We start from the raw sequence: 12,815 nt of genomic DNA, 5'->3' as shown, positions 1-12,815 counted from the left end.
GTATTATATCCAGGCAGGGTGATAACTCTCCCCTGTTAATCCTAGTATTATATCCAGGCAGGGTGATAACTCTCCCCTGTTAATCCTAGTATTATATCCAGGCAGGGTGATAACTCTCCCCTGTTAATCCTAGTATTATATCCAGGCAGGGTGATAACTCTCCCCTGTTAATCCTAGTATTATATCCAGACAGGGTGATAACTCTCCCCTGTTAATCCTAGTATTATATCCAGACAGGGTGATAACTCCTAGTATTATATCCCAGGGTGATAACTCTCCCCTGTTAATCCTAGTATTATATCCAGGCAGGGTGATAACTAATCCTAGTATTATATCTCCCCCTGTTAATCCTAGTATTATATCCAGGCAGGGTGATAACTCTCCCCCTGTTAATCCTAGTATTATATCCAGGCAGGATGATAACTCTCCCCTGTTAATCCTAGTATTATATCCAGGCAGGGTGATAACTCTCCCCCTGTTAATCCTAGTATTATATCCAGGCAATCCTAGGGTGATGATAACTCTCCCCTGTTAATCCTAGTATTATATCCAGGCAGGGTGATAACTCCCCCTGTTAATCCTAGTATTATATCCAGGCAGGGTGATAATCCAGGCAGGATGATAACTCTCCCCTGTTAATCCTAGTATTATATCCAGGCAGGGTGATAACTCTCCCCTGTTAATCCTAGTATTATATCCAGGCAGGGTGATAACTCTCCCCTGTTAATCCTAGTATTATATCCAGGCAGGGTGATAACTCTCCCCTGTTAATCCTAGTATTATATCCAGGCAGGATGATCCTAAATATCCAGGCAGGGTGATAACTCTCCCCTGTTAATCCTAGTATTATATCCAGGCAGGATGATAAAAAAGTACCTTTCTGATGTAAACCGCAGGGACAAGAACATACTTTGTTAACAACAAAGAAAGCTATCTCTATGGAGACAAGATTAAGTTATTTATAGAATGAGGCTCGACAACACTTGGCTGATTATCTAAACCAATCCTTCTCCTAGACCTCCAGGTAAAATAATGTTCCCACCAGTGTTGGGATCAATTCTATTTCAATTTAGTCAATTCAGGAAGTAACCCAGTGCAGTCAAAAACATCATTTTCCTGTGTTTTATATATATATTTCCATGTGATGAAGTTGGAATAATTCTGTGAAATTGAGGTTGAGATTGAGAAAATAATGAAATTTCACTTGTTTTGGTGGGATGGAGTTTTGGTCTGCCTGATGACATCACCAGGCGGTAAATTAGTTGAGACCAATAAGAAAGAGTTCCAAACCTCTGCCAATAACAGCTATTTCCCTTCCCAGACAGTCCTATTAAATTGTTGCTTGATCAATTGCTTTTTGCTAAGGAGCAAATTGTTTAAAACATCAGGAAGGAATGTATGTTCTATATTGTCTCGGTAGGGGGTTGTACAGTAGTCTGTTGACTATGAGAAACACTATGGAAATATACAGATGTTTAAACAAGGTAAACAATTAACAGGATTCTTCTTCTTTGAATTTACAGATAGTCATGGGCACATTCATCATTTACAAATAAAGCATGTATCACGTTTTAGGAAAAACCCAGATGCAGACATTGTCAAAGTAACAAAAGTTTAATATTAGTACAGGGGGCAGGCAAAACGAATGACAGGTCAAGGGCAGGCAGAAGTCAGTAATCCAGATCAGAGTCCATAAGGTACAGAACGACAGGCTCAGGGTCAGGGCAGGCAGAGGTCAGTAATCCAGATCAGAGTCCATAAGGTACAGAACGACAGGGTCAGGGTCAGGGTAGACAGAGGTCAGTAATCCAGTGGGACAAGGTACAGGACATCAGATAGACTTGACGAACAAAACAAACTGTCAACAGACAGAAAACACAGGTAAAAATACACGGGATAATGAGGAAGATGAGTGACACCTGGAGGGGGTGGAGACGAGCACAACGACAGGTGAAACAGATCAGGGTGTGACAGCATGTATGTTTCGTGAGTCTGCGAGATCAGAGAAAGTAGGAATGACCAGGGATGTTCTCTGTTTAGTGAGTCGGTCAGATCAGAGGCAGTAGGGACAACCAGGGATGTTCTCTGTTTAGTGAGTCGGTCAGATCAGAGGCAGTAGGGACGACCAGGGATGTTCTCTGTTTAGTGAGTCGGTCAGATCAGAGGCAGTAGGGACGACCAGGGATGTTCTCTGTTTAGTGAGTCGGTCAGATCAGAGGCAGTAGGGACGACCAGGGATGTTCTCTGTTTAGTGAGTCGGTCAGATCAGAGGCAGTAGGTATGACCAGGGATGTTCTCTGTTTAGTGAGTCGGTCAGATCAGAGGCAGTAGGGACGACCAGGGATGTTCTCTGTTTAGTGAGTCGGTCAGATCAGAGGCAGTAGGGACGACCAGGGATGTTCTCTGTTTAGTGAGTCGGTCAGATCAGAGGCAGTAGGGACGACCAGGGATATTCTCTGTTTAGTGAGTGATCAGAGGCAGTAGGGACGACCAGGGATGTTCTCTGTTTAGTGAGTCGGTCAGATCAGAGGCAGTAGGGACGACGGGATGTTCTCAGGGATGTTCTCTGTTTAGTGAGTCGGTCAGATCAGAGGCAGTAGGGACGACCAGGGATGTTCTCTGTTTAGTGAGTCGGTCAGATCAGAGGCAGTAGGGACGACCAGGGATGTTCTCTGTTTAGTGAGTCGGTCAGATCAGAGGCAGTAGGGACGACCAGGGATGTTCTCTGTTTAGTGAGTCGGTCAGATCAGAGGCAGTAGGGACGACCAGGGATGTTCTCTGTTTAGTGAGTCGGTCAGATCAGAGGCAGTAGGGACGACCAGGGATGTTCTCTGTTTAGTGAGTCGGTCAGATCAGAGGCAGTAGGGACGACCAGGGATGTTCTCTGTTTAGTGAGTCGGTCAGATCAGAGGCAGTAGGGACGACCAGGGATGTTCTCTGTTTAGTGAGTCGGTCAGATCAGAGGCAGTAGGGACGACCAGGGATGTTCTCTGTTTAGTGAGATCAGAGTCAGATCAGATCAGAGGCAGTAGGGACGACCAGGGATGTTCTCTGTTTAGTGAGTCAGTCAGATCAGAGGCAGTAGGGACGACCAGGGACGTTCTCCTGATAAGTGTGTGAATTGAACCATTATCTGTCCTGCTAAGCATTCAGAATGCAACAAGTACTTTTGGGTGTCAGGGAAAATGTATGCAGTAAAAATACAAGTTGTCCAAAATATAAATAGTAAAGTAAGGAAAGATACACAAATAAAATGACTTAAGTAGTACTATAAAGTATTTTACACAACTGATCTTAACCATGGTAGCCTAATTTTATTGGCTGTGCACGAACAACCAACTAGGGTGGTCTAGTGGTCTAAGTCGCTGCAGTAGGAGACTATTCGTTTTTTTTTATGTCTTTGTACATTTTGTTTTAGATAGAGAGTTAGAAGTGAAAAATAGAAGAGATAGCAGTGGGCCAGATGTGAACCCATCCCATAGCTCTATGTGTTCACAGTAGGCAGCGACGTAGACCACTAGACCACCCTAGGCTATAGTAGGAGAATTTATGAGATAGTAAGAGTGATTGATGACCACTGAACCATAGATGGAACCCCAGCTGGGTCTTTCTTTGTGTCTGTCTGGTATGCAGTGGCGATTTTAGCATGTAAATCTTGGTGGTGCAAACTCACCAACAACAACATGTACATGCATGTCAGCATGTCAGCAAAGCCACTACACAACACGAAACAATACATGAATTGCACTATAACAGTGAGAAACTGTGCCCACAAACTGTTAGGGCCTACATAAAGCTGTCCCAACAACAGAGCTTTCTTTTCAAATCCATTGAGTGAATCGTTACCACTGCTACACCTGCATACCAGCAGAGCGTTGTCAGGCAGAAAAACAGTTCATTCAGCCTCATTTACTGCCTTTCAAAAAACATAGCTGGCTGATTTGCTTAAACAAATGGGATTTCTACTGACAAGATGTACGACGAGTTGATGAGAGGCAATGCGTCATTTCGATGAAGACATTAATGAGCGAACCAGGACGAACATAGTCAATATCACTATTTGTTCAGCACTTGAAATGTACAGCAACAGAATTCATAATGCAGGCTGTATCACAACCGGCAGGGATTGGGAGTCCCACAGGGCGGTGCACAATTAGCCCAGTGTCGTCCGGGTTTGGCCGGGGTAGGCCGTCGTTGTAAATAACAATTAGTTCTTAACTGACTTGTCGAGTTAAAGAAAGGTTAAATAAATTTTAAAAATAACATAGGCCGTTCTTACACTATTCTCCCTGTACACCAAGTCAGAACCGTAGGATAAATAAAGGAGTCATACAAGCAGACAATGAAAGCTCTTACAATATTCTATGATTACATTTCTCTAAAACAGGCTATAGGCTACATGTGCCAGAACAGTATGCTAAGTTTTGAGAAGGGGGGACCAAATTATTAGGGTGAGGCACATGGACTACTAACAGCTTACTACACAACATACACTTAGTATTACTTTTTTAGCTATAGACCGTATACATATCTCCAAGGTGGCAGTAGGGATGACCAGGGATGTTTGCTTGATAAGTATGTGAATTAGGCAATTTTTCTGTCCTACTAAGCATTCAAAATGTAACATGTACTTTTGGGTGTCAGGGAAAATGTATGGAGTAAAAAGTTCATAATTGTCTTTAGGAATGTAGTGGAGTAAAAGTAAAATTGGTCAAAAATATGAATAGTAATGTAAAGTACAGTAACTTTTTTCGGGAGGCAGATTCATTGTACAAAATCCCAGCTAACGTAGCTAGCAAGTCTCTGTACACCATTTTTTTCCATGTGGAAAGGAAGTTGTTAGCTAGCTACATTACATTTACATTTAAGTCATTTAGCAGACGCTCTTATCCAGAGCGACTTACAAATTGGTGAATTCACCTTCTGACATCCAGTGGAACAGCCACTTTACAATAGTGCATCTAAATCATTTAAGGAGGGGGGGTGAGAAGGATTACTTATCCTATCCTAGGTATTCCTTGAAGAGGTGGGGTTTCAGGTGTCTCCGGAAGGTGGTGATTGACTCCGCTGTCCTGGCGTCGTGAGGGAGTTTGTTCCACCATCGGGGGGCCAGAGCAGCGAACAGTTTTGACTGGGCTGAGCGGGAACTGTACTTCCTCAGTGGTAGGGAGGCGAGCAGGCCAGAGGTGGATGAACGCAGTGCCCTTGTTTGGGTGTAGGGCCTGATCAGAGCCTGGAGGTACTGCGGTGCCGTTCCCCTCACAGCTCCGTAGGCAAGCACCATGGTCTTGTAGCGGATGCGAGCTTCAACTGGAAGCCAGTGGAGAGAGCGGAGGAGCGGGGTGACGTGAGAGAACTTGGGAAGGTTGAACACCAGACGGGCTGCGGCGTTCTGGATGAGTTGTAGGGGTTTAATGGCACAGGCAGGGAGCCCAGCCAACAGCGAGTTGCAGTAATCCAGACGGGAGATGACAAGTGCCTGGATTAGGACCTGCGCCGCTTCCTGTGTGAGGCAGGGTCGTACTCTGCGGATGTTGTAGAGCATGAACCTACAGGAACGGGCCACCGCCATGATGTTGGTTGAGAACGACAGGGTGTTGTCCAGGATCACACCAAGGTTCTTAGCGCTCTGGGAGGAGGACACAATGGAGTTGTCAACCGTGATGGCGAGATCATGGAACGGGCAGTCCTTCCCCGGGAGGAAGAGCAGCTCCGTCTTGCCGAGGTTCAGCTTGAGGTGGTGATCCGTCATCCACACTGATATGTCTGCCAGACATGCAGAGATGCGATTCGCCACCTGGTCATCAGAAGGGGGAAAGGAGAAGATTAATTGTGTGTCGTCTGCATAGCAATGATAGGAGAGACCATGTGAGGTTATGTCAGAGCCAAGTGACTTGGTGTATAGCGAGAATAGGAGAGGGCCTAGAACAGAGCCTTGGGGACACCAGTGGTTAGAGCGCGTGGCGAGGAGACAGATTCTCGCCACGCCACCTGGTAGGAGCGACCTGTCAGGTAGGACGCAATCCAAGCGTGGGCCGTGCCGGAGATGCCCAACTCGGAGAGGGTGGAGAGGAGGATCTGATGGTTCACAGTATCGAAGGCAGCCGATAGGTCTAGAAGGATGAGAGCAGAGGAGAGAGAGTTAGCTTTAGCAGTGCGGAGCGCCTCCGTGATACAGAGAAGAGCAGTCTCAGTTGAATGACTAGTCTTGAAACCTGACTGATTTGGATCAAGAAGGTCATTCTGAGAGAGATAGCGGGAGAGCTGGCCAAGGACGGCACGTTCAAGAGTTTTGGAGAGAAAAGAAAGAAGGGATACTGGTCTGTAGTTGTTGACATCGGAGGGATCGAGTGTAGGTTTTTTCAGAAGGGGTGCAACTCTCGCTCTCTTATTAAGACGGAAGGGACGTAGCCAGCGGTCAGGGATGAGTTGATGAGCGAGGTGAGGTAAGGGAGAAGGTCCCCGGAAATGGTCTGGAGAAGAGAGGAGGGGATAGGGTCAAGCGGGCAGGTTGTTGGGCGGCCGGCCGTCACAAGAAGCGAGATTTCATCTGGAGAGAGAGGGAGAAAGAGGTCAGAGCACAGGGTAGGGCAGTGTGAGCAGAACCAGCGGTGTCGTTTGACTTAGCAAACGAGGATCGGATGTCGTCGACCTTCTTTCCAAAATGGTTGACGAAGTCATCTGCAGAGAGGGAGGAGGGGGGAGGGGAGGAGGATTCAGGAGGGAGGAGAAGGTGGCAAAGAGCTTCCTAGGGTTAGAGGCAGATGCTTGGAATTTAGAGTGGTAGAAAGTGGCTTTAGCAGCAGAGACAGAGGAGGAAAATGTAGAGAGGAGGGAGTGAAAGGATGCCAGGTCCGCAGGGAGGCGAGTTTTCCTCCATTTCCACTCGGCTGCCCGGAGCTCTGTTCTGTGAGCTCGCAATGAGTCGTCGAGCCACGGAGCGGGAGGGGAGGACCGAGCCGGCCTGGAGGATAGGGGACATAGAGAGTCAAAGGATGCAGAAAGGGAAGAGAGGAGGGTTGAGGAGGCAGAATCAGGAGATAGGTTGGAGAAGGTATGAGCAGAGGGAAGAGATGATAGGATGGAAGAGGAGAGAGTAGCGGGGAGAGAGAGCGAAGGTTGGGACGGCGCGATACCATCCGAGTAGGGGCAGTGTGGGAAGTGTTGGATGAGAGCGAGAGGGAAAAGGATACAAGGTAGTGGTCGGAGACTTGGAGGGGAGTTGCAATGAGGTTAGTGGAAGAACAGCATCTAGTAAAGATGAGGTCGAGCGTATTGCCTGCCTTGTGAGTAGGGGGGGAAGGTGAGAGGGTGAGGTCAAAAGAGGAGAGGAGTGGAAAGAAGGAGGCAGAGAGGAATGAGTCAAAGGTAGCCGTGGGGAGGTTAAAGTCGCCCAGGACTGTGAGAGGTGAGCCGTCCTCAGGAAAGGAGCTTATCAAGGCATCAAGCTCATTGATGAACTCTCCGAGGGAACCTGGAGGGCGATTACATCTCTTCAGTTTCGGCAAATGGTCCTTTACGACGTCCAAACAAAGTTGTCCTGTGGCTGTTGTATTTTGGAGATTGTAAGGAGGATATCTTCTGATGTGATCAATTCAAAAATATTGTTTCTTATTGGGGTAATTTACATTTGAAGCGTCCTGGCTGCTCATCAGTTCAAAATAGAGATGAATCCAGTGGCTACTGTATTGTAGTGACCTCTGCACAGACTGAGGGAGCTTCAAAGGCCTCTGCATATGGTTGGGGGAGGCTGTGAAACTCTCTTGTCATTGTTGGGCTCAAGGGCTTTGACACCTCTGACTTCACACCTCAGTGGAAATTGAAGTTGTAGCCGGATCTGTTCTGTCCTAGCAAGCTTGGTAGCCTTAACTTAGCATTCAGTTATTCCTTATAAAGTCAAATATATAATTTTTCTTCTTGGCTTTAAAAGTAGCTTCAGACTGTACATTACTCACTCAGTTCCAGGTCGCATGGTGTTTTCAGGGTTCTTGTGCTTCTTTTGCTAATCGTTGGTTTGCCAGTGCATTTGCTGTATATACCTTAGAAATAAGAATCTTTGGTAGCATGTCATTTTGTCCAAAATCAGGTTGTAGGTTTTGAGTTTTGATTTGGAGTGAAGGTTCAGTTGTGGTGGGTAGTATCCTCTATATGTCCTTGCAGAAAAATCCAAGTTGATCTAAGTCTAAATCTATCTTTTTGCCTATGATGTGGAATGTAATCAAGCTCCACCGTGGGGCCTATGTAAAATTCCCAGTCAAGATCCATGCCTCCACCACAGGGCCTATCAGATTCCCATTCTTGCCCTGCCCTGCTCTGCTCTGTCATGGGACTCTTTGATCTTGTTTCACAGTGAACATGTGCAATGTAGCTCCGCCATAGGGCTTTTGCAATGTAATGTAATATGACTGACTGGGCATACAACTCCGCTGTGGGAACCAGGACATTTAAAGTGTGTGTGTGTGTGTGTGCGTGTGTGTGTGTGTGTTTGAGCAAGCGTATGCATGTCCGTGAGTGTTTGGCTGTGTGTATGTATGTGTGAGCGAGTGTGTGTGTGTGTGGACTGTGAGAAATAACAGGGTTTTGAAACTCTGTCCTCAGAGGGCATGTAATTACCCTCTCTGATGGGCAGGGTTATATGATCTAGCTGCGCTGTGGGGGCTACAGCTGCGTCGTGGGGCCTATAACGCATGTCTCCTCCCAGCTCCACCATGGGGCCTTGACGTTTGGTCTCTCTCTATGCAAAGTGTGAGTTATGTGGTAATGTTCTGGAGACCTTGAGATTTGAGGGCTCATACTCCTCCTCCACGATGAAGCATGCTATGTGATCTCTTATCCCCTGATGTAAAGCATGTTAATACACCCTGTAGCACTTCCATGGGGAATAGGCTTATTGTATATAGCACAGTATAGGGTTATCAGTCTTCATTCTGCACACATTGGACTAATAATATATTGATACAATTCTCTCTGTCCTCTTCAAAACAGCCACATGGACCCAACAGACAGCCAGGGTGAATATGTCAAGGTAAGACACATTTTTTTCCCTTCTCCCTCCTGTCTGTCTATGCTGGTTCTGCTAGTGTCAGTGGCCCTACTCAGAAGGCTTCAGCAGTCCACACAGCATCTGAGAAAAGGAAGGGATTGGGAGATAAAAACCCATCTTAGCAGTGGTGACCAGCTAGTGAGTGCGGCAAGCAAAGGACATGCGAAGCGGATACATCTTCAGCCCTGATGTTGGAAACAGACATCATTATGTTGTCATCCAAAGTCACATGTATTTATTTTCCAAGCTACAGTATATATATAATATAACACACAATATTTTACATACAGCAAGTTTTTAGAGGACCAAAGAGTTTTGTCTGCTTCGTGTTTTCATTTCTGCCATGGAAAACATATTGCGATACGGGTACCGTCCGAGTCCTACCATTTAGTATCAGTGTGAGTTGAATGTGTTGATCCCTCTAGTGCGGTTATGGGGGACCAGTGTGTTGATCTGCTTTGGCTTCGTCGTGAGGTTTAAGGGGAGCTGTATTCATTTAAGCTCCTGACTGCGGCGACCGTGTTTGTAATGTTACTCAGTGGTTTCACCGCTCTGCTCGCCTCTCTGCGAGGGTTGGATGGGTTGGATGGTGTTTGTGGATTACACACTTCAAACTCTCCAAATACTTTCTTGTTTTGTGTTTAATGTAGATTTAAATAAGTCTCTACGCTTAAAGTGTTAAAGTGGCTTCACTAATCATTATATACGACTGTGTAGAATTCATTTTAGATCTGGATCATTTATACTGAAGGGTCTTTTATTTAAAAAAGCACTTTAGTTATATTGGACTATCATTGTAATGTGGTCTTTGAAATGTAATTCTAGGTGATTATACCCCTGTGCTTCTGCAGTTAGGCCCATTTCAGAAGTCTCTCTCAGCATTTAGCCTAATTAATTATGCCATTAAGGAAATTGAATCCAAAGTTAACAGCGCTGCTTCAGCACTTCTGGGTTCCAGGCCAATGTGTTGAATGTGATTCGTGACCAGGCCAGTAGGTGGGTGTGGTTAAGGACCAGGCCAGTAGGTGGGTGTGGTTAAGGACCAGGCCAGTAGGTGGGTGTGGTTAAGGACCAGGCCAGTAGGTGGGTGTGGTTAAGGACCAGGCCAGTAGATGGGTGTGGTTAAGGACCAGGCCAGTAAGTGGATGTGGTTTGTGACCAGGCCAGTAGGTGGGTGTGGTTAAGGACCAGGCCAGTAGGTGGGTGTGGTTAAGGACCAGGCCAGTAAGTGGGTGTGGTTCGTGACCAGGCCAGTAGGTGGGTGTGGTTAAGAACCAGGCCAGTAAGTGGGTGTGGTTAAGGACCAGGCCAGTAGGTGGGTGTGGTTAAGGACCAGGCCAGTAGGTGGGTGTGGTAAAGGACCAGGCCAGTAGGTGGGTGTGGCTAAGGACCAGGCCAGTAGGTGGGTGTGGTTAAGGACCAGGCCAGTAAGTGGGTGAGGTTCTGGATCAGGCCAGTAGGTAGCTGTAGTTCTGGATCAGGCCAGTAGGTGTGATTCAGGATCAGGCCATTAGGTGGGTGTGGTTAAGGATCTGGACCAGGCCAGTAGGTAGGTGTGGTTTTGGATCAGGCCAGTAGGTGTGATTCAGGATCAGGCCATTAGGTGTCTGTGGTTCTGGACCAGGCCAGTAGGTAGGTGAGGTTTTGGATCAGGCCAGTAGGTAGGTGAGGTTCTGGACAAGGCCAGTAGGTAGGTGAGGCTCAGGATAAGGCCAGTAGGTAGTTGAGATTCTGGATCAAACCAGTAGAGAGGTGAGGTTCTGGATTAGGCCAGTAGGTGGGGGTGTACACCTGGTTTCTGGGGTTCTAACCGCAATAGAGGTTAGAGGGAGAATGTGACCCTGATGTTGTGACACACACACACACACACACATAGACACACACACACACACATAGACACACACACACACACATAGACACACACACAGACACATAGACACACACATAGACACACACACACACACACACACACACACACACACACACACACACACACACACACACACACACACACACACACACACACACACACACACACACACACACACACACACACACACACACACACACACAGGTGACCAGGATGGTTTGAGGGTTCACCCCGCTATCATCCAGAAGGTGAGGTCAGTATACAGGTGCATCAAAGCTGGGACCGAGAGACTGAAAAACAGCTTCTATCTCAAGGCCAAAAGACTGTTAAACAGCCATCACTGACATTGAGTTGCTGCTGCCAACATACTGACTCAACTCCAGCCACTTTAATAATGGAAAAATGTATGTAAAAAATGTATCACTAGTCACTTTAAACAATGCCACTTAATATGTTTACATACCCTACATTACTCATCTCATATGTATATACTGTACTCCATACCATCTACTGCATCTTGCCTAAGCCGTTCTGTACCATCACTCATTCATATATTTTTATGTACATATTCTTCATCCCTTTACACTTGTGTGTATAAGATCGTTGTTGTGAAATTGTTAGGTTACTCATTGGTTATTACTGCATTGTCGGAACTAGAAGCACAAGCATTTCGCTACACTCGCATTAACATCTGCTAACCATGTTGTATGAGACAAATAAAATTAGATTTGATTTGGGTTAGATTGGGAATTTAGCCAGGACACCGGAGTTAACACCCCTACTCTTATGTGCCATGGGATCTTAGTTACCAAAGGTATATTCAATGTCTGCTTCTTTTTTTTGTATTGTTCTTCTTTTACACATCTACCAATAGGTGCCCGACTTTGGGAGGCATTGGAAAACCCCCCTGGTCTTTGTGATTCTGTGTTTGAAATTCACTGCTTGTCGAAGGGACCTTACAGATGATTATATGTACAGAGATGAGGTAGTCATTGAAACATCATATATATATAGATATATATATATATATACAGTGCATTCAGAAAGTATTCAGACCCCTTCCCCTTTTCCACATTTTGTTACGTTACAGCCTTATTCTAAAATCCTCAGCAATCTACACACAATACCCCATAATGACAAAGCCAAAACAATCTACACACAATACCCCATAATGACAAAGCCAAAACAATCTACACACAATACCCCATAATGACAAAGCCAAAACAATCTACACACAATACCCCATAATGACAAAGCCAAAACAATCTACACACAATACCCCATAATGACAAAGCCAAAACAATCTACACACAATACCCCATAATGACAAAGCCAAAACAGGTTTTTAGAAAATATTGCTAATTTTATTTACAATAAAAAAAACTGAAATATCATATTTACATAAGTATTCATACCATTTGCTATGTGACGTTCTCTGAATGTTACTAAAGTTTTCTTGTGGTTTTTCTGGATTTTTTTCTTAATGTTCTCTGAACAATTTGAGAACATGACTTTAAATAGAACCATGAGGAAACCCGTTGGAAACGTTACACTGAAGTACTGAAATTCTCACAGAAGAACGTTGTTTGTTAACGTTCTCTGAACTATTTTAGAACATTCCCACTATCAAACCAGTTGGAGAAAGTTCCTAGAACATTACCAAAATGAAACGACGATGTGACAGCCTACAGTGAGGCGGTCAGAGACCTGGTAGTGTGGTGCCAGGACAACAACCTCTACCTCAACGTCAGCAAGACAATGGAGCTGAACGTGGACTACAGGAAAGGAGGGCCGAGCTCGCCCCCATTCACATCGACAGGGCTGTAGTGGAGAGGGACGAAAGCTTCAAGTTTCTTGGTGTCCACATCACTAAGGACCTATCATGAATCAAACACACCAAAT

General features: G+C 45.6%; 1 protein-coding gene across 1 annotated transcript in view; it reads left to right on the top strand.

Annotated features, from left to right (window-relative positions):
• The window catches only part of LOC135548141 (SH2 domain-containing protein 3C-like), a 112,124-nt gene that overhangs the window by 17,838 nt on the left and 81,471 nt on the right, over positions 1–12,815 (top strand). Inside the window, exon 3 of the mRNA XM_064977434.1 lies at positions 8,986–9,025. Within this exon, the coding sequence (XP_064833506.1) occupies positions 8,986–9,025 (40 nt within the window). The remainder of the gene's footprint in view (positions 1–8,985; positions 9,026–12,815) is intronic.

Source organism: Oncorhynchus masou, chromosome 11, assembly GCF_036934945.1.
Source record: "Oncorhynchus masou masou isolate Uvic2021 chromosome 11, UVic_Omas_1.1, whole genome shotgun sequence".
NCBI classification, from domain to species: Eukaryota; Metazoa; Chordata; class Actinopteri; order Salmoniformes; family Salmonidae; genus Oncorhynchus; species Oncorhynchus masou.
This window is presented reverse-complemented; position numbering and strand designations above follow the sequence as displayed.